General features: G+C 43.2%; 1 protein-coding gene across 1 annotated transcript in view; it reads left to right on the top strand.

The window, feature by feature from the left end:
* LOC138299901 (C4b-binding protein alpha chain-like) overlaps positions 1-21702 on the top strand; it is a 552670-nt gene that overhangs the window by 334438 nt on the left and 196530 nt on the right. The window contains exons 11-12 of the mRNA XM_069238606.1: positions 4017-4202; positions 7801-7980. Coding sequence (XP_069094707.1) covers positions 4017-4202; positions 7801-7980 — 366 coding nt within the window. The remainder of the gene's footprint in view (positions 1-4016; positions 4203-7800; positions 7981-21702) is intronic.

The raw sequence follows: 21702 nt of genomic DNA, 5'->3' as shown, positions 1-21702 counted from the left end.
GTGTCTGCTTGGCAGACACTGAAAATCTTGGTGGGGCCCTGTTAGGGGGCCCCTGCAGTGCCAATGCATGGGCACTGCAGGGGCCCCCAGGGGCACCATGACACCCCTTACCGCCATCCTGTTCCTGGCGGCCAAAACCGCCAGGAACAGGATGGCGGTAAGGGGGTCGGAGTCCACATGGCGGCACAGCAAGCTGCGCCGCCGTGGAGGATTCCCCAGGGCAGCGGGAAACCGGCGGTACACCGCCGGTTTCCCGTATCTGACCGCGGATGTACTGCCGCGGTCAGAATGCCCATGGGAGCACCGCCAGCCTGTTGGCGGTGCTCCCGCGGTCGTTGGCCCTGGCGGTCCATGACCGCCAGGGTCAGAATGACCCCCATAATCCCTTGTATATAATGAATGTGTACTTTCCCACAAATGAAAAAATAAAGTCTACAATCGCGAATGAGCTACGTGAGGTAATAATAGGCGTATTACAGGAACAAAATGATCCAGACATAATACTAACAGGAGATTTTAATATGGACTTGATGCACATATCGGAGCGTGAAGAGCAATTAATCCACCAAGATTATGTATGGTCAATTCCCCCTCAAAGGAATAGGGACCACTCGAGAAGAACTTATGATAAAAGGGCGAACTCCCTATTAAAGGACTTGGAGTCCCTAGGGATGAGAACCCTAAATGGGAGATTTCAATCAGACACTCCTCCGGAGTGGACCTATTTCTCACTCGCCGCCTGCTCGATAATAGACTACACAATAGTAACGCTAAATCTTTGGGGAAGGATAAAATCTTTCAGTATAAAAAAAACTTCAAGTAGCGATCACGGACAACAGAGAATGGAGCTTTCAACACAAATACAATATTACCAACAAATACCCATGTGGGAGGAGGGAAGACACAACAATAAATTATCAAAGGTTAATATGGACTAGTGAAGTGAGCGCCCAAGTAAAAGAGATGGCTGAAACTTTAGTAAAGGAAACTCTAGCAAACGGATATGGTAATAAAGTTAAACAGTGGAGGAGTTTTCTTAATAGTATAATAAAAAAGGGAGTTGCAAAGAAACCCCATAGGGGCCAGTGAGGAAAAATAGTGGAGGAGACCCGGGGAAGAATAAAGTTATCCATAGCCGTTCAGAAGTTAAGAAAAGAAAGGAACAAAATGCAAAGGAAAATTAGGAAAGACCCACAAAACAAAGATCTACAGCATAGCTTCTGGAAAGTAAACAAGAGTCTGCAAAGACTAGTCTGGGAAGAAAAAAGGGAAAGAAACGGTGAGATCTGGGCTAAGATACTATTTTTGGCTAAACAAAACAATGCACAGCAGTTCTGGAAAACAGTAAATGGAATAAATCGGCCTCAAAGACCAGTAGTAAATTCAAACATAGTAGAACAGACATGGGTTAAATTTTTCAATGAAATATTCAAACCAATAACTATAGGGCCTAGAGAGGAAAAGTCAAAAAATGAAGACATCAGGAATGGGGCCAAAGGAAATAAAGATAGCATTAAAGACACCTTCCAGGAGAATCAAATAAGGGAAATAGTATTAAAATCCAGGAAGGACGGTGCTCCAGGACCAAATGGTCTTCCTCAAGTTTTGTATTTGTCAAATACTGATTTATGGATACCGGTATTAACCACAGTTTATAACTGTGTGCTACAGCTACATATAGTACCAGATTCATGGCGGGGGTCTATAATAAACCCTGTTTATAAGAAAGGTAACAGAGATGCACCAGAAAATTACAGACTTATTACGTTACAAGATATAGAAGCTACGTTTTTTGCTACCCTACTTCTAAAGGAACTACAAGATTGGGCAACGGATAGAAATATTGTCCCGCTAAATCAAACTGGTTTCACAAAAGGAATAGGAACAGAAACTAACATACTAGCATTATCTATGTTAATGGATAAACAAACTCAAAAGAAGCTACCAATGTATCTTTGTTTTGTTGATTTTAAATCAGCCTTTGATACTGTAAATCAAAACTTGCTATGGAGGAAGCTTATAGAACTGGACATTCCAGCAAGTCTTCTGAAAACTATACAGCTCCTGTACACTGACATCTGGGTGAGGATATGGATAGGGGACAGGTCTGTCTTATCAAGAAAAATAGACACCTTTCAAGGACTAAAGCAAGGCTGTGTCCTTGCACCCTATCTTTTTAATTTGTTTTTAGCAGATTTAGCAGAAGAACTAAAAGCTGTACACTCTCATGCACCGAATTTAGGCCAAATAACTATATCTAATCTTCTATATGCAGATGATGTTGTTTTGATAAGTCAAACACAAGTTGGGCTTCAAAGACTACTGGGAGGGCTAGCAAATTATTCAAAGCAAAACGGTTTGACAGTAAACCTAGAAAAGATGAAAGTAATGGAATGTAGTCGTAGGATAAACAAAAAATATAGATGGTTCATGAATGAGGAACAGGTGGAATTAGTCCATTCCTATTGCTACCTGGGGGTGCGGTTTGATGAAAAGGGGTGCTTTACCCAGTATAGGGAGGAGTTGGAAAAGAAAGGTCTAATACTTCGCATTGCATTCTAAAAACTAAAAAGAACTTTGAACGGTCCAAGCATTTTACCATTACTAAAGGTGATATCAGCCAAGCTGGCACATAGTTTAACGTATGGAGGTGCTGCATTAAGAGGACGTGATGAACTATGTTTAAATACGAGTATAATAAGAACATATAGACTGTTATTTCATATACCTCCATATACATCACGAGCACAGATACGATTGGAGTTCGGGCTAATAAATCAAACAATAGAAAGAAAAGGGGCCTATATGAAAACTTGCCACAGAATAAAAACCAATAAGAGGAATGACCTGTGTCAGGGCTTGTGGCAAGAACTGCAAAAAAATGGTGAGCAACCGGCTGCGCTCTATCTAAAAAAGGCAATAAATGAATTAGGGCTGAATGAAAGCTGGGAAAGCAACCTAACAGTAACATGTTTCAAAAGAGTAGTAAAGAATAAAATCAAGATGTTATCTCTACTGAAGGACAAAGAAATATTATCAAAAAGATCGCATGCTTGGGGGGTACTAAATGAGTATAAATGTCTACGACAGCAGCTCTATTTTGAAGAAGGCTGGTCCCCTGCTTTGAGAATGGAATTTCTGTATATCCGACTAGGAAAGTTACCTGGTGATGAAAAGGATTATGTAGGGGGGAAGGAGAGCCCTAAGGAAATGTGCAGGTTATGTAATAAGGGGAAGTGGAATTTAACTCACCTTTTATGTCTGTGCCCCGACTTAGAGCAAGAGCGGAAATGCTTGCTAAAATCCCTTTTTAATCAACGTGGCATAAGGTCATGCAGAAAAGCAGTAATAGCATGCCTAAAACCAGGTGATCCAATCTTGAGTGCACATATGGTAAAAAAATTAAGAAAGGCTGAGAAGAAATGTTTAGGGAAAGGAATAGAACAACGAGATAGGAGGGGGACTAACAAAGAAGAGAGTTTTGTATAACTTTTACCTTTTTAAGCCGTATTTATTAAATGTAATAGTTACATATTTTTACATGTAAAAAAGTTTCTAATTTTATGTTAACAATATTTTGCACATCATTGTAGTGATTTTAATTGTACAATAAAGATTCATTCCTTACCTTCTCTGTGCCATTTTTGGAGCACATATTATTTGGTGTTTTTCTGAATCCGTTAATATTCATACAATAATGAATAAATCTGTGTGATTTGCACTGAGAATTAACAGTGGTTGTTTTGCCATAGAACCCTGGGCAGAGAAACTCATCTCCCTAGGGAGCCATTGTATGTATTTGTGGGTCTAAATGTGAGTCATTCTGACAAATACTTTCAGACCCGAACACCAGATATCCGAATAATGTCAGCAAGTGAATCTTGAAGTGCTTCAAGGTGAAGAACCATTGTTACATATAAGTAATTGGTTTTAGCAGCAAGACAAGTTTGATCTTAGTGATGCAACAACCAGGCAGTGACAACTAAAATGTTATTTCCCCCCCCCTCTGTTTTTAGCTATAATTTGCGGCAAACCTCCAGATATACCAAATGGGACGCACAACGGAACGAACCGAGAAGAGTTTGGATACAAGGAAATCATAGAGTACCAGTGTAACGCAGAAAATCTTTTGTTTAGTGGAAGTAAAACAATGACTTGTCAACAAAATGAAAGGTGGAGTGGGGCTACACCTTCCTGTAAAGGTATAGTATTATTGTAGTTTGGTGGTCGAAGAATGGAGCACAAACCGATCCAACTAAATTTGTTCCAGGTGTTTTTCTGAGCAGCAGTTTGAAGTGTGAGACTGGTTTATGTATGCAGGCGCTAAGTCATATTTTCCCACCCAGATCTCCCGTTCATTCATTGTCTAATGCAATTACACACAGTGTCCCTCCTGCACTAATTGCACACCTCAGTTTCACTTTGATTCCTTCCTGCTTTCACTATTTGATCAATCCTTCATGAATATACCCAGTGAATTCCTGCCCATCTCTCCCGTTAGCAGCACATTCCTGCTCGGACCCATGCCCGAACTCTCTCCAAATTCCGAACTGCTCTATTCCTCACTCTTGCCTTACCCAAGACTGTTCTATTCAGATTCTCGATACAGTCCTCCCAAGTAAATCAACTCACTTCGTGGAGAAGGATAACCAATGGAGTGGAGTGGAGTCCGCAACCAGAGTGTGAACGCTTGCTTGTGCCTGATTTGTAGGCTGGTACTTAGATGCTGGCAGAAAATGAGACATTTTATCTGCTGGTTAAAGCGACTGGACGTGTGCAGGCTTGGATATAGAACATCAATGCATCTGTTTATGCAGTGGAGCCTGTAGTGAAGCACGGTGGTTCGACAGACTGTGCACAAAATGAATGCATGCTAATCTGATGGAAAGTAGGCTTAGACAATTACCAGCCCAGCCTGAGGGAGGCCAGTCCAGCTATTAGAGTCCCTGGCTGCCTTTATTCCTTTGCGTACAATGTGGCACAATTTCAGCCTTGGAAGTCCTGGCTTGTCAAGGTGAAGGCCACAGAATGTCTGCTCAGACTCTCGGTCACCCAAAAGTCTGTTTCAAACGTAGGCTTGGGCAAGTGAAAGCAATTCAAAGAAACTGCAGATTCCTTTAACATACTAGACTCCATGCCCTCTTCACCTCTCTTCAGTACTCTTCAAAACGAAACCCATAAAATTCAAGTCCTTTGTCTGTGATCTAGCCAGCCAACGCTTCTATAACTTCCCAGTTAGTTGTAATAGGGCTATTCTCAACAATTACTTACATCCTTCCGCTACAGCATGCCCTTGGTACAAACTATACTAGTCCGTCTATCCCAATCATTTTCATCCAGTATCATTTTCATCCAGTGTGTACATCTGTTCCAAAGCACTCATAATCTAAACTCCTCGTATAGATTCTCCCCAACAAATGCCAAGCCAAATTCCACCACCTTCATAGACCAGCAAGGTTCAGATAGTCCTAGGTGAGGTCCTTGCTACTTACAGTTGAGGTGGCCTTGCCGCTTTCATGCTCATTGAATTCTCAAATACATTTTGCACCATCTACCACTCCAACCTACTCTTATTCCTGCAGAGCTAAAATGGCTGCTAGGAAAAAGTGCTTTTCCTCAAAACTGTAATTAATGCCTGCTCTTAGAACTTCATAGCTGTGTTCACCTTCAAGTGATGTACGAGGCCCTGTGGTATCTACCCCTTGTTCCTTGTTTAACAAGGTTCTAGTCAGGTAAAGAGTTTCTCCTGTCAATCAGTACTTAGAAAACAAACAGCTGATCCTTTAGGCCAAGGGCTTCAGTAACGTGTTAGTTCCCCCTTTGTGTACTAAATTCAAAATGGGTTGTCCATCATAAGAATAGTCTTGATAATCAAAATTACGGGCCAGATGTATCAAAGATCCGTTTTGCATTTCTTAAATAGCAAATTTGAAGAAATCGCTATTTAAGAAATGAAAAATGGCATGTATGAAATTTGTGATTCGGTAATAGCGATTTCTTAAAATTTGCAATCGATATTACCGAATCGCAATTAGGGAATGCGACTCCATTCATCCCTATGGGCTGTAGGCCCATAGGTGCGAATGTTTTTGCATTTCCCAATTTGCGAATTCCAGTTAGGAATTCGCAAATTAGGTAATGCAAACCCCAGAGTGCTGAGGGCCTAAGGTCCCCTCTGATGCACCCCAAAAAAATATTTGCGGACATGTGAAGCCCTAGATGTGCTACATGTAATTTTTTAAAAATTGCACATGCTTCCCACCAAACTTGAGTTTGTGGTATTTGTATTTCCTAAATGCCCAATTCGCATTTAGGAAATTCTTGATACATGTACTTTGGAAATCGCAAATAGGAATTCCCTAGGAATTCCCTAGGAATTGTGCGGGGACACAATTTTAAGGAATCACTATTTTTGCGATTCCTTAAAATTGCACTGCAAATGCCTTTCATACATCGTGAAAGGCATTTTTGCATTCGCAAACGGCCGAATTTTGCTATTCGCACCGTTTGCGAATGCAAAAAATTTTGATACATCTGGCCCTACATTCCTAATATTAAGCATATCGATTCATGTTACTCATAAGAAAAACTTTCTTCACTGACTAACACACTCTGGAATTTAGTGTTCAAGTGGTGATATTAGGATTCCTTGATCCTTAACTGCTCATTACTGTCCACATCAGGAAGACCCCTTGCCAACTACCATCCCCATACAACGCCTTCAGGAATCTGAACTACTAACGTCTTCCCTCCTTTACTTTGGTTTGCCTCAAACTTCAGGACTGTACAACCTATCAGAGTCAGTGCATGCTTCATATAGGTAGGTCCAAATGCAAGATAGGAAAATTGCCACCCCAAATTGAACCATTAGAGCGAGTGAATCTTCCACACCTAACTATCACTAGCAGCACATTGGAAGTTGCTCTTGCCTGCAATGTGGATCCAAATGGTGCATTTTATAATATAATCATAAATGAAGGTTTTACAATGAGTTCTGAAGAAATACTCATTAAATATTTCAGTATTTTCATTGATACTAACACTGCAGAGATGTTGCTGAATCCTTCTTCTGCCCTCCCCCACTGATCATTTGAAATTAGTGAAAGTCATGCCTTTTCTGCTCAGTTTATCTGAATAAACTGACTAAAATGCCATATATTTTACAGAGTTTAAATAATCTGTGCATGGAGTTTGACATGGATGTGGCGCCCTTAATTACAAAATGGATGTTCTTTCGTCCTCCTTCTCTGCTTTCCTTTTTTTCCCCACTCTTACTCATTCGGGAGCACTTCCTGTCTCTCTGGGCCACGTTACACCGGCTGCACCAATTATAACTGTAACGCGCCCATCCACCTGATCAAAGTGCTCATGTCAGACTAGTCCCCATCCTCAGGCATTGGAAGCCATCTTTCCTTCTCTTCTTTAACGCCGCTGGTCCCACTCAGCTCCTCTGCGTCGAACGTTAGTCCTCCTCGTGAGAAAACATACACACCTCTCTAGAACTGTACACCTCTCTAAAACTGCACAAGCAAGTTCCTGACTTTCCTGACCAACACAAAAAATTATTCGTAGGATGGTTACTCAGTTTCTACCCCCTACCCTTACCACTGAACAACCACCAGCCCTCTTACCTCCAGGAAGGCATTGCAAATTCACCGGCACTAACTGTTGCTTTATCATTAAAGTTTCTGTTTACACTACATACCCACAATTACATACTGCAACCGCCGACCTGTGCGAAAAAACAGTCAATGAAAAAGTAGTTTTAATGTTTTCTTGTTGATCTCTTTTTCTTTCCAGTTGTTACCTGCAACAATCCGGATCTTCAAGATGGAAAAGTAGTCACCGACTTGCAACCTCCATTCCAATACAAACATACAGTGTCCTTCGAGTGTCATTCTAACTTCCAGTTGGTAGGGGAACCAAATTCCACATGCGACAGAAACGGTCGATGGAGGCCGACTCTACCGCGTTGCCAGCGTAAGTCTCCTTCTCTGGTTGAAATGTGACTTCATTTGAGAACGGAAAGAAGTAAAGTATGAGAGGCGCATACATCATGCTTCTGTGTGATTCTAGAAGTACGTGCTGCCACAAACAAGCATTTGCAATGCAATGGGTCTTGTGTTTGCTCGAGTTAGAGCTATTAGAGTTGTAAATTAGTAACTGGACTTTTCTTGCCACACAAACTGAAAATAAAAAGTGAAACAGTTGACATAAGCGAGCCAATTCAAATCACCGCCGACATAAGCGAGTGAATTCAAAGCGCCACTGTGAGCGTGAAGGAGGCACACAAAACGAAAAAGAAGTTCCCTCGCAGTCAAAGTTATAGGCAAACATGCAATTATCAATGTAACAGGGTCGGTCCCCAAAGTGGTAACAAAACCGCCCTTAAGTGGGACAAACGTAATGCATTTACCAATGAAAAGAAAGATTTTTCTCTTAAGACCAATATAGTCTCTCACCAATCAAAACAGTCATATCCCCACTTCTAAAATACCAATATCGGTCGGTTTTGTACCAGCCAGCTATCAAACAATTTCCAATCATATATACCTCAGCTTAATCTCATAATGGGCATTGTGGAACAATTTAAAGAATATGTTGAACACAGTTACCTGTTCCATGACTTTCAGTAAGGGTTATGACCCATGAAAGGGACCTAATCTGCCTTGGCAAACATTAGTGAGTACCTTTTCATGACACTTGATGATGAAGACCAGCTAACTGGTCTGATCCTTGTCAAATTCTCTGTAGCATACAATATTGCAGACCATAATACAGGACATTCTACAATCCCTGTATAAAATCATGTCTCTAATTTCTTAGTAATCGGCAAATTGTGACACCCAGTAGGTGGTTATAAAGAAATGACGTCAGAACTCAATTGTAACAAGCTATTGCAGTTTACTTCTGACATCACTATACCTATTGCTAGAGGAGGCTGCCAGGGGGAAACGCAGGTGAGGTCACGCAGCATAATTGAACAGCTAGTTATAGAACAAAAACAAAACTTGGCTTTTTTATTCTGCTCTGGTTTTCTAGCTGTACAGTGACAAATACAAAGGCGATATTTATGACAACATGTTTATTTTTTGTCTCCTTAGGTAATTATAGAAAAGTTGGAATCTTTCTGCATGTTCTACACATTCCAAGCTATTGTGCCTTTTAAACTTCAGCAACAAATATATCACAGCTTTTTGATGTGTTTAATTTTGCACTAGAGAATCTATTTTTATTTTTCATGTTTGCAAACATGTTCTCTGTTTTCTTTGAAAGATTTAAGTAGTTTGTATGAAAGGGGCAAGTGTGATCATGTATTATAAGGGATAAAGTACCTCCTGCTGTACATAAGGATACTGCATGTTACCTTGGCATTCCATAACCTTATAAAGAAACTTAGTCGTCAGCCTGGTTCCTCAATATGGTCATGGAGCTCCTCTGTCACTTGCAATACCCGTATAATGTATGGGAGGGGGTATTTTATATCTTGTATAACATGTCACAGGACAGACTGAAAAATTGGTTTACAGTATCTAGGTATGCCCTAAATTTAATACATTTTGCTCCGATCTGTGTTAGCCAACAAGTATACATAGAAGCTATGGACTCCTCCTCTTGTGGGTTACTGTGGTCTCCCAGAGGAATCATTCCTCTCCCCATTATTGTTCAACTGCCACTTGGCACCTTTTCCCAGCAGGTAGATAACTATCAGCTCTATTTCCAAAAGTATGTAGATGATACCAAAATTTATGTAGGCATGGAAAAAGATCCAGTGAAGCAATCCATCCAACACCTGCAACTACTTCAACAGCATCCAATATTGGAGCAGAAGAAGATTCCTTTGCCGGCATAGAGCCTAAACAGAAATCCTAATCACAGACGTACAGGTTCTAGCACCCTTCTATTGCTTCAGCCTCTTGACAAGGGCCATCCCCACCACTTCTCGGAATCCGAAGAATCTGGTGAGCTTCTTTGACACAGATCTCTCATTCATCTCTCAGATGAGTGAGGCCCTTAAGGGTGTCAATATACAAAACTGCGTGCTCTTGAAAATTCTTACACTTTTGAAAACTTGTCACCTCAATGAATTGACATGACATGGGGTGTCCATATTTCCACAATGTGTTGCCTACAGGCCTTTGAAATAATCGTACACAGTACTAATACTTCAAAATCAGGCTGCCAGAATGTGCTTGCTCTGTAGAAACATAATTATGGCAAACTAGCATTCAGAGTGCTCTGCTGGCTCCTAGTGGATTCCAGGGTCACATTCAATATGGTTTGTAATATTCACAAAGCTCACTGGATCAAAAGCCCAACTTATCTACAAAAGCTGGCTCCTGTTGTCTGGCAGCTGAACTCCAATCTCTGGAATGCCCTGGATCACCACTCCAGAGCAGAACGAAATTAAGGCATATTCAGGAATTTTTATAAAACTGGTGTTCATTTCATGGAATACTTTCCAGAGGTCTCTGGTTGAGAATTGGTAAAGTGGGCTTCTCCTTTCAATCTGCTAGAACTGAATGGTCCTGTTTCCATTTGTACATGAATGACTCCCAGTGACATAAAATCCGCTGAGTACAAGGAGGCTGGGAATTACTTTCACCCCGTGGAATTACTAACACTGTAGCATCAGTGTTACTGCATCACAAGCTTTTAGTGAAAAGTCTGTTTTCATATTATTCTTTCCTGCTATTGCCCGGCATATCAGTCGAACGCTTTGTTTGCTTTCAGAAGAGTCCAAGAGAAGCACTAGACCTGCAGTGTTTTCAAAGGACTTGTAATTCTCATTTAATTGGTAACTCTTGCAACCAGTCCTATCAGGATTACTGGCCTGCATGTAAAGAGGGTCTAAATAGTTTGAAAACACAAATAAGTCATCCTAGTACTTAAAACATAAAATGGACATTACTCCTGCCCAGAAACCTGACACAAAAATTGTAGAAATCAATTTAAGGGGTAATTTAGGCTTGGCTGGGCGAGCAATGAAACGGCAGCAGTTCACCCAACATTTTCTGACTGCTCTGATGAAGATTTTGGCCAAATGTGTTCCCACTGACATAGAAGGAGGCCTTGTTATTGCAAAGTTTTTGCAATGTGAACACTGCATGAACTGTTCAGTTATCCACCTGGGCATACATGAACCCTCACATGCAGATGGTGTAGACTGAAAGATTGGAAAAAAGCCCATTGTGGACTGTTCAACCTCCCTACCACCCAGTGGCATAACAAAACAGAAGCCCTCTCCCCCCCCAGGTTATGCTGAAGGCCCCCCACACACTCACCTCAGTAGGGGCTGAGGGGGCCCCCTTCAGTAAAGGTAAGCCTGGGGCCCCCTCGCACCACAGGGGTGGCGGGGGCCTCTGTTATGCCCCTTTTACCACCTTAAAAGTGCACAACTAACAAGCAGATACTTGACAGTTTATTGAACTTACAGCAGTGTGTGATTCCCTTGTTCCTAATAGCAATGGCAATACTTGTTTTAAGAGTTGTCTAACTCCCTAAAGCCTTTGAGTCACCCAGGCCTGAAAGAATATGCCTAACCATGGGTGATCGGTGCTCTAGACTAGAGAATGGATCAGTGCCAGAGTCTTCATCGGTAGGACTTAGTAGATGCTTTATAAGTAGTCAAGAGGTGAAGGCATTAGTGCATAGACAAGTTCCACTTTGTGGTGGAAGCCAAGAATGGATCTCATTTTACTCATATGCATTTGGAGGTGCATACCCCTGTTCACATCACTGTGCTAACGTCATCAAGACTACTAGATTAAAGGTAACACTGAATTGCTATTTTCTTCTAAAGGAAGAAAATTCAGTATGGCAAGACATAGCCTGCGCCCATTCACTTCTCAAAGAATACAGGGACATGCAAGTTGCCGACAAAATGGCTGCATACAATCACTTATTTTTTTACATTTCCTATGCGCACACTGCAAAACCAAATTGCTTCTTGATGCTAGAGAGAGAAGAGCAAGAGGCAAGCCAATAATTTGTAGTCAGGAGGCATAACTGTGAAATGTGTGAGTGCAGGAGTTACTGTGCTTGAGTCCATAACCAAGCAATGGAATACTTTTGTATTCAATGTTTTCCTGGCATGATATCGGGGTGGAGGGGTTACAGAGCTAGGATGGAATTGAATTCTACAAGTGAATACTGATGACTGAGAAGAATTCATTGTATCTGTTTTTGCAATTAGTTCTGGGACTGACTAAAAAGTAATGCTGCTTGAAGTGGAAGTAGTGTGTAGTAGTGTGTGTGATATTGCTTTGCAGATTTTCCCCAGGGGTACGGAGCCATCCATGATTTTAATGTTGAGTTGTAGGGCCTTGAATGTGATTCTGAAGTTGCCCAGGAGACGCTGGGGGCGTCTAGGTTGTAGATGGAGGTTTAATTGCTTTTAAGGCTGTACCACATTTTGTGCTATTTGCAGGTCAATTTACTTGGTCGGCGTGTAAGCCACAGTAGAGCATTTTTCCAATACTGAGATTGGAATTGACTGACTACTGTGGGGTTATTTTCAATTGGGGTGAATGGTTGGGTATTTGCTTGGAATGTGGGTTTGATTGCTGGACCTATTTGGGTGATTAGTTTCTCCTGAGATCTGTCATTTGGTGGATGGTAGTGGTGAAGGGATGATTCAGCCGATTCTGTTTTTAAAGAGCGCGGATATAAAGAATATCAGTCTTTTGTCTTTCCCTTCCTCCATTAATTAAACTTAGCTGTAGTCTCTAAAAGATAAGGAATTTCTCAATTGGCTCTCTGTGCATTTCTGACCTCCCAACTGGAAGCAGTGTTCTGAGAGTCGTTGTGAGAATGCAGACTCTTGATGCTCCTATAAGCAAGTGAGCTGAGACTCACAAATGCCCGAGCTGTCGAACCTAGGCTGGATACCAAGACTGGGACTTGGACATGGACACAGATCCCGACCTAAGAAGGGCTTTCAACATACCGTAGGCTGCCCCAGCTGGCGGGCATTGTGACTGTCATCGACAGAGGTCTGCATTGTTCAGGGGAGATCGACACACTCCTCCTCTGATTCGTGTGCTTACATGGTCCAACCTGCCTATCCTGCCTAGCTGTGGTCAACCATGTAGGTTTAACAACATCTTCATCCAATTGTAGGAGTAAGAAAGGACCACTGAAGGAGGAGGTGTTAATAGCATGTGGCAGAAGCCTTTGGCTTCGGCTTTGGAGTCCCAGAGAGAGTTAGTCTCCCTGGCATTGGGTAGAGTCCTGGCTATGTACGGAAGTGGCCAGCATAGTGTCTGGTGCAGCTTGTGCCACAGTGAGTTACCCCGCCCCCACCCCTGCCTTGCCCTATTCTACATCACTCTCCGACCATCTCAACCAGAATGTCTCCAGAGATCAACATGCCCTTAGATTTCCACTACTTCAACCACAGCCTATCAACTCTGAGGGACTCGTACGATTTACAAACCAGCTTTCAACAGAAGCCCCACAGAAGGTAAGACGATAGCATCAGATCCTAGTGCCCGATCCCTCCTTCCGCAATCTTCATGCAATATTCACACAATCTCTATGCAATCCTGACATATTTGGAATTGATGTGCACGAGCGCTCAAGGGTGCTCATGTTCTTAACAGGATTGGAGAATGTTGTTTTTGACTAAGAGAGCGGTTGGAGCGGCTCTGGCAAACGCGATACCGCTCGAGTAGGTCGATTAAAAGGATCTTGAATTAAGCTGCCAACCCATGTACTTTTATTTTCTACTACATTATTTTGGCGACGAGCGTTGATTAAGGATATCGGCCTACTGAGTGAAGCGGAACTCAGCGGTTAGCAACTAGCCCAAGGGCACAAACCCAGTGGCAAGCCCGTCGGCAACACGGGCAGGATCAGGGGTAGGGTGATTGTGTGTATTTTGTTGTACATACCTGTAAGTATGCGTATATCAGGTACTGTGAGAGGGCATTTATGAAGGCAATGTGAGGAACAGCGCGTTTAGGTGCAAATGGTCTGCATCAAGGGGTTGTTCTTCAAAGAATAACATTGCTGCAGCGTGCCTTAGTGTTTCTGATCTTAAAGGGGTGGCGTCATATTTTTCTTAAAGGAGCAATGCACACTTACGGGGGCAATGCTTACTTTAAAGCAGTGGTTCCCAAACTTTTTCGATCCCCAGCTCCTTTGACCTATTGGCCGTGTTGGCCACGGCTCCCCATTATGTTACTTTTTTTTGGCGGGTGGGGGAACGTAATCCCAGCCTGTACCTGTACCTATACTATTTACAGTTTGACTTCTTTATTCTCTCGTTCAGGTTCCTGAAAACCATTTATTTTAAACTATTTCTTTTCTTTTGTCATAGGGATATTATTAATGGTACTCTGGCGCCCTCCGCTGGTCACAATAATTAATGCAGGGGGTTTTGTTTCCAAAACCACGGTGAAAAGCTACCGATTAAAAGCACCTCCGAGTGGTTTCCAGACTGTGTGCGGCGCCCCTGGCTAATTTTGACGGCGCACCAAGGAGCCGCGGCGCACAGTTTGGGAACCACTGCTTTAAAGCACGAAGCACCTCTGATTCACCAAAGAATAACGTTGCTGTAGTGTGCCTTTAGCGCTTTTGGCCTTAAAGGGGTGGTGTAATGCAGATTTAAAGGGACAACGATTACTTTAAAGCACAAAGCACCTCTGATTTACTCTTGAAGTTCCCCGGACTTGAAAGTTGTAGCACGGTGACACGCACGTGTTCTAGCACAGTGACATCTCATATTCTAGGACCAGCAGTGCGTGCACTTCATTTCTTTTACATGGTGACGTGCACACCTTCACTATACTACTGTCAATGAACTTGCATGTTGACATTACTGCTAAGTTTCATTATGTTGAGGGATCTATTTTCTTAGTTTGAACTGTTTTTACTTAGTACCAACACATGGAGCACGTTTCAATCTCTGCACCACCATTTTTCCTGCCACATCAGGGTGTACCAGCGATCCAGTGGGAAGACTGAATAGATATTTTTGCTAATTATTTGTTGGCATTAGATAGCGAGGATTTTAGGGCCAGATGTATGAAACTTTTTTGCATTCGCAAAAGGTGCGAATCGCAAAATTCAGCTGTTTGCAAATGCAAAAACGTGGTCTGCGATGCATGAAAGGCATTCGCAGACCACAAATAAGAAATCGCAAAAATTGCGATTTTTTGCGTTGCGACCTGGATTTGCGAGTCGCATTTTGGAATTCGGTATTTCCAGTAGAAAATTGCGAGGCGCAAAATGCGATTCGCAAAATCCATGTCGCAATTCGATGCACCAAAAAATCGCAAATTGCAATTTTTCGCAGAATGGCATTTTGCACATGCAAAATACCACTAAGTGAAACCAGGTGGTAACCAGGTGCAACCTATATAAAGAGGCCCAGAATGCCTCAGACTCTTTTCCACAATGGCTGCACTCTACGTAATGGCGAGGAGGATGAGGATCTTGGCAGGTTTGAGGAGAGGGAGGAGGAGACAGGAGCGCATTTTCAGAGTGCGCATTACACTTTTTGACCAGACTGAGGAGGAAATATTTGAGAGGTATAGGTTGAACTCAGCCATGATACTTGATCTGATAGCTGAGCTACAACCCATACTGCAGCGCAGAACACATAGGACTCACAGTATCCCCACCCATGTGCAGGTATTATGCTCCCTCCACCTACTTGCCTCAGGGAGCTATCAAGGGGTCATAGCAGCAGCTAGAGGGGTCTCACAGAGTACCCCCTCTAGATTTTTCAATGCATTTATTAACGCCATGCTGAGCAGGATATGCTTGCTATGCCACCAGATTCAAGCTAGCCTGGCTGATGAAGGGTGATACCCTGAAACCGGTCCCAGGATGCTTGTTTCTGGTTCAGGGAAGACCTGGCCTGGCAGTTCGGGCTGGACTGTTCCCATGGGGAACAGGTTCAAGAATGATTTGCATATGGCTGGGTCCAAACTGAAATGGCATGGCAAGCAAAAAGACTGATGGATTAAACCCAGATCTGTGACTGGGGGTGAATGTTTGATTTGCTCTGCATTCCGTCCATCATCTGTGGTTTTTGCATTTGAGCAGGATACACCAGTACATCAGATTCCCCCACACCCCACAGGAAATACAGCAGACAAAAACAGATTTTTACCAGATAGCACAGTTCCCCCATGTCCTAGGTGCCATAGATGGGACACATGTTGCAGTCTGTCCACCATCAGCCACAGAGTATGTGTACCGCAACCGTAAATACCAACATTCAATGAACATACAGGTGATATGCAATGCCTCCTACATCATAACTGATCTCGTGGCCAGGTACCCAGAGAGCACCCATGATTCATGCATCTTTCGTCATAGCGGCATTCACACAAGACTGCTAGCTGGGGAGTTTGGAGAAGGGTATCTATTAGGTATTGTCCCTCTGTACACTGGCGCATTGATGGCGTGCTGATGTCAGATGGCTCAGTTACTCAATATACCCTCTGTCCTTTCCAGGAGACAGTGCTACGCAGTGCACACCTACATGATGACGCCCTACCTAAATCCTACTACACCTGCTGAACTGAGATACAATGCAGCACACAGGGCGACCCGCAACGTGGTGGAGCGCACCTTTGGCCTGCTGAAGAGTCGCTTCTGGTGCCTCCACAAAAGTGGAGGGGCACTACAGTACAGCCCAGAGACGACATGTAAAATAGTGGCTACTTGTGCAATCTTGCACAATATAGCTACCACTAGGGGCATAACTGTGGAAATATCGGAGCCAGACTCAGATGAGGATGATGATCCCATACCACCCCTACAGCCAGCAGACAGGACCAGTGCAGCAGAGGGAAGGCAAAGGCATGCTGACATCACACACAGCCATTTCAGATGTAAGTATGTAAACACAAATCCACTGACAAATGTACCTGTAGTGAGTAAATTTATTACCTTAATGTCAGGTAATGTTAGTCCAATGCATACCAACACAAGTGAGTTAAAAAAAAAACAATAGCAGTTCACAGTAAAGCACTATTCCTTCATAGTGTACTCATTACCCCTCTGGCCACTACAGTCACTTCTTGCGGCCATGCACGCCACTCGAGTACCCAGTTGCCTCACTGGCACCTCGATTGTCTGCCTCTGTGGCAGTGCTGTGCCTGGCACTGCGCCGTCTGGTGTCCGTTGTGGGCACAGCTAGGCTGCTGAGGCTGGATGTGTCCTCTGTGTCCCCCAGTCCAAGCTCGCTAGGTGTGGCTGACCTGTTCCCATGATATTGTCAATCACATTTGTGATTTGGACTAGTCCGTGAGCCACATCCCTGCTGCTGTGTGCTGCCTCCACCTGCGCAGCCACTGCACAACGTGAAATTTGGGAGGTGCAATTAGCCAGCCTAGTGACAGAGCAACAAAATCCTCCGAACATGCTCATGAAGTGTCGCTCCTGCCTGCGGTTGCTCACCCTGTCATGGTGCATTTCCTGGCATAGTTCCCTCAAGGCAGAAGTGAGCTCCCTTGTGTCCTGCGATGCCTGGACCTGTCCCTCATTCAGCTGTTCAATGTTTACATTCAGGCACTCCAGCTGGCAATGCAGGCTGCCCATGTTGGCATTATGTTGCCGCATCTGTTGTTGTAATGCAGTGATCTTTTTATTCTGCAGGCGCTGCTGCTGCAACATAGCCGATTTCAGGCCACCAAAGAAGGAGGTTCCCTCACCTGCCTCATACGCCTGTGCACCTGCATTCATAGCCATCCTGCGGGGTGCTGTGGTCTGCTGCGAACTGGGCTCCTGCATCTGGGGGCATCTGCCAGTTGGGGATGGTGTATGTGGGCCTTCCTGCTGCTCATCAGAGTCCTGACTGAGTTCTGACAGTGGCAGTGCCCTGGCCCTGCGTCAGAGTGGCGCAATGTTCAGAGACCCACTCATATTGGAGTCTGAAGCAGGATGGGTGTGAGTCTCCCCTAAACTGGCACATGCTGTGGCTGCTGGGCCTGGCCCACCTGCAACGACAATATGCAGCATGTCAGTTATGTCTGTTACAATTACGGTCACACAATGGTAATAAAGGTACAGGTACTTCTCTTCACTGTGTTGTGGGTGTTGTGTTCTTCTGGGTGTTGCTCTACTTAATTACATTGTATGTGCTACTTTCATCTCTGGGTTGTGGACTGCCACTCCCATAATGCATTGTTGTGCTGCTTCTAAGATGTGCAATGGACTACTTCTCACAATGTTTTACATTACTTGCTAATTCCTAAGGGGCTTTTGTGCATACACATATGGGGTTACAATTCAATATTGCACTTACCTTTGCTGGTACTTGGTGTGCCGGAGGTGTCAATCTCAGTGACCCCACTGACTGCTTTAGGGAGGAGTGTGGACTCCACTAGGTCCTCTATCGCAGTGGAGGGTGACTCTGTGGGTGGGCTGCCTCCTGTGTTCCTGGCCTCCTGCAGTCGTCTTGCCACTCCCTCCTTGGCACGGGACCGCAGGTCGTACCACCTCTTCTTAATTTCTTCTACCGAGCGCTGTGCCACTCCAGCAGCGCAGATCTTTGTTTGTATGTCTGCCCAGAGTCTCCTTTTCTCACTCTCAGGCACCTGGAGTGAGCTTTTGCCAAAAAGCCAGTCATGGCTCCTGACCACCTCCTCTGTCAGCACCTCCAGCTCTTGCTCGCTAAATTTCAGCTTACACTTTCTTTCTACCTTCTCCTTTCCTTGGGCAGAGGTGTCCATTGTTGTTATGGTGTGCTGCCTCCTTCAAAGTGTTGCTCAGTGTGGCTGGGCTGACTCTCTCTGAGTGCTGGTTTTGGTGTGGCACCTGAAACTGCCTGGGATGACTCACTTCCTGATTTTTATGATACATGGCCTATTGCGACTCGGAAATAGCGATTTCTTAAAAATCGCTATTTGTGATTCGCAAAGCCATTTTTCATACATCTGGCCCTTAGTTCTTCCCGCAAAAAAAGCAATTTTGTTAAATTGCATAGGGTTAGAGGCGCATAGACTATTTAAATTCATGCTTGTGGCTACAGATAATGGAGCTCGCATTACTGATGAATACAGAGAAGCTAGATTGAGATTAAGCAATAGGTTTGCGAAGGAGACTAATGTGGTGCTGGCAAGGTATAAGTTTTATACACAACCACAGAGGTTGGGCGAGTCCATTGATGAGTTTGTGTCCAGATTGAAAGAGTTATCTGTAAAATGCCATATTGGTGGCATGTGTGAAGACATGATTAGAGATCAGTTAATGGTTCAGTGTAAGAGTAGAACAATTCAAGAAAGATTGTGGGCTGCAAAGAATCCTAGTTTGAAAGACGCTATTGATATGGCCAAGGTGGTAGAAGAATCAGAATTATGCACAAGAGAGATGGGGAAGCATAACAATGGAGGTGGAGAACAGCAATTGACACAGGAAACTGTTGGTGGGGTGGAAAGCAATTGTGGTAGTGTGGGTGTTGTGGGACAAAATACACAAAGTTCACAAAAGATACAGAAATCTATTTTTAATAAGAAGAAATGCAACAGGTGTAGTAGTAATTTACACAGCAGTGAATCCAAGGGATGTTATGCCATAGGTAAAGAGTGGACAAAGTGTGGACGCCAAGGCCACTTTGAACGCATGTGCGTTGAATGGCCTAAGTCGAAGGGTGTGGTGGGGTGTAAAGATAGATGTGAGCCATCTGATCGCATACTTAGCTTGGGTGGGGACAACAAAATGAATAGTGACAGAAGGGAAAGCAGGCCCAAGGCTTTGATCACCATTGAAAATATAAATGTAGAATTAATGGTGGATACTGGATCAAAGTATACTATTATTCCTAATGATGTTTTTATGATGAATTGGCCGCAACTTGAGTTGACAGCTAAAGATATTTGTCCAGGTAGTTACCAAGGGGAGGACATTGAGACTTTGGTTTTTTTTCACAACTGTGATTCACTTTAAAAGGAGAGAGACCCATGGCAAGGTGTATGTGGTTGAGAGTGGGCCACCAATATTAGGTTGGCTGTACCAATACGACCTGCATATAATTGTTAATCCAAGAGGTTCAGAACAAATTTTAATTGTTGAAGATGGTGATTTCAATGGTATTCTTGAAGAAGTAAAAGAAGTGTTTCAAGAAGAGTTGGGGGAGCTAAAGGGCTATGTGCATAAAATTTGCATGAAGCTAGGAGCAGTTGCAGTGAAACATAAAGTTAGGAAGGTACCCATTGTAGTCAGAGAGGAGGTTAGTAAATTGTTGAAAGATATGTTAAAGGAGGGGGTGATTGGACCTGTGGACACTTCTGATTGGGTTTCGCCCATAGTTATCACAAAAAAATCCAATGGCCAGTTAAGATTTTGTGTGGACCTTCGCAGTGTCAATCAGAACATTGTAAAGGATAATTTTCCTCTACCCAATATTAACAAACTCATTATGTTACTCAATGGTGGCAAGCTCTTCTCTAAATTGGACCTTAAGAGTGCTTACCATCAGATCCATTTACATCAAAGTTCGCGGGATGTTACAGCATTCATCACCATGGATGGCACCTTTCGTTTCGTCAGAATACCCTTTGGTCTATCATCTGCTGCGAGTGTCTTCCAGCGTATGATGTCACATGTGTTTGAAGGCTTCAACAATGTTATATTTTTCCAGGATGTCAATTTGGTATTTGCACTAACTGTTCTGGAACACAACCAAATTTTGAGAAGGGTGCTCCAAAAACTTTTGGAGGTGGGACTTACTCTACGTAAAGAGAAATGTCTGCTTGAGGAAGGAGATTGAGTATTTGGGCCATACAATTTTGGTTGAAGAAGTGAAGCCAAAAAGCGACCTGTTGGACGCTATTAAGCTCTCTCTGTGTCCAAGGAACAAAGATGAATTAAGATCCTTCATGGAACTCATAGAGTATTATTCAAAATTTGTTAAAAACTTGCTGACAAAACAGAAGGGTTGAGAGTATTGTTGTGCAAAGGTTGCAATTTCATATGGTCAGAAGTACAACAAGCATGTTTTGACAATATAAAATGCACAAATTTTGGTACATCATTTCCTACTATTGTCACTGTGGATGCAAGTGTGTCTAGTGTAGATGCAGTATTATCTCAATTGCACCAAGGTGTTGAAAGGACAGTGGCTTTTGCCTCACGCTCACTCACTTAAAGTGAAAGAAATTACTCGGTGATAGAGCGAGAGGCCTTAGCAGCTGCCTGGTCAGTGGAATACTTTAGGACATTTTTGTGGGGTATCAGTTCCAAATTGAGAACAGATCACAAGCCTCTAATTAAAGTATTGTCGGTAGGAAGGGTGGGAAAAGATTCTGCTACATTGGTCAGGTTGGCGGCACATTTACAGGAGTATGTGTATAATGTTGAGCACATTCAAGGATGGCAAAATGTTCAAGCTGACGCTCTTTCAAGGTTTGCAGTTGATGGAAGTTGGTTGATGGTAAGGCAGTTTTGATAAAGGGGGAATAAGAAGCGGTAGCATGGATAGAAGATATAGTGCAACATGGTTTGGTTGTTGTTTCTAAAACGGAATGGCTACAAGGGATGTTGAATGATTCTGTGTTACAGTGTGTCAGTAAGATGATTGTTGAGGGTGCAAAGAAAGAGAGTGCAGTTGCGGTATAGGTGAGACCTTATGTCAAAGTTTTGGATGAACTGTTGTTGAGTGATGGTGGGGTAGTGATGAGAGGTGACAAATTTGTAACTCCGGAGAACGTAAGAAGGAGAATTATACAATTTTTGGTGGCCTGT

Source organism: Pleurodeles waltl, chromosome 6 (genome assembly GCF_031143425.1).
Source record: "Pleurodeles waltl isolate 20211129_DDA chromosome 6, aPleWal1.hap1.20221129, whole genome shotgun sequence".
In the NCBI taxonomy this organism is placed as follows: domain Eukaryota; kingdom Metazoa; phylum Chordata; class Amphibia; order Caudata; family Salamandridae; genus Pleurodeles; species Pleurodeles waltl.
Note: the sequence above shows the minus strand (reverse complement) of the source record. Positions and strands in the feature narration are given on the sequence as shown.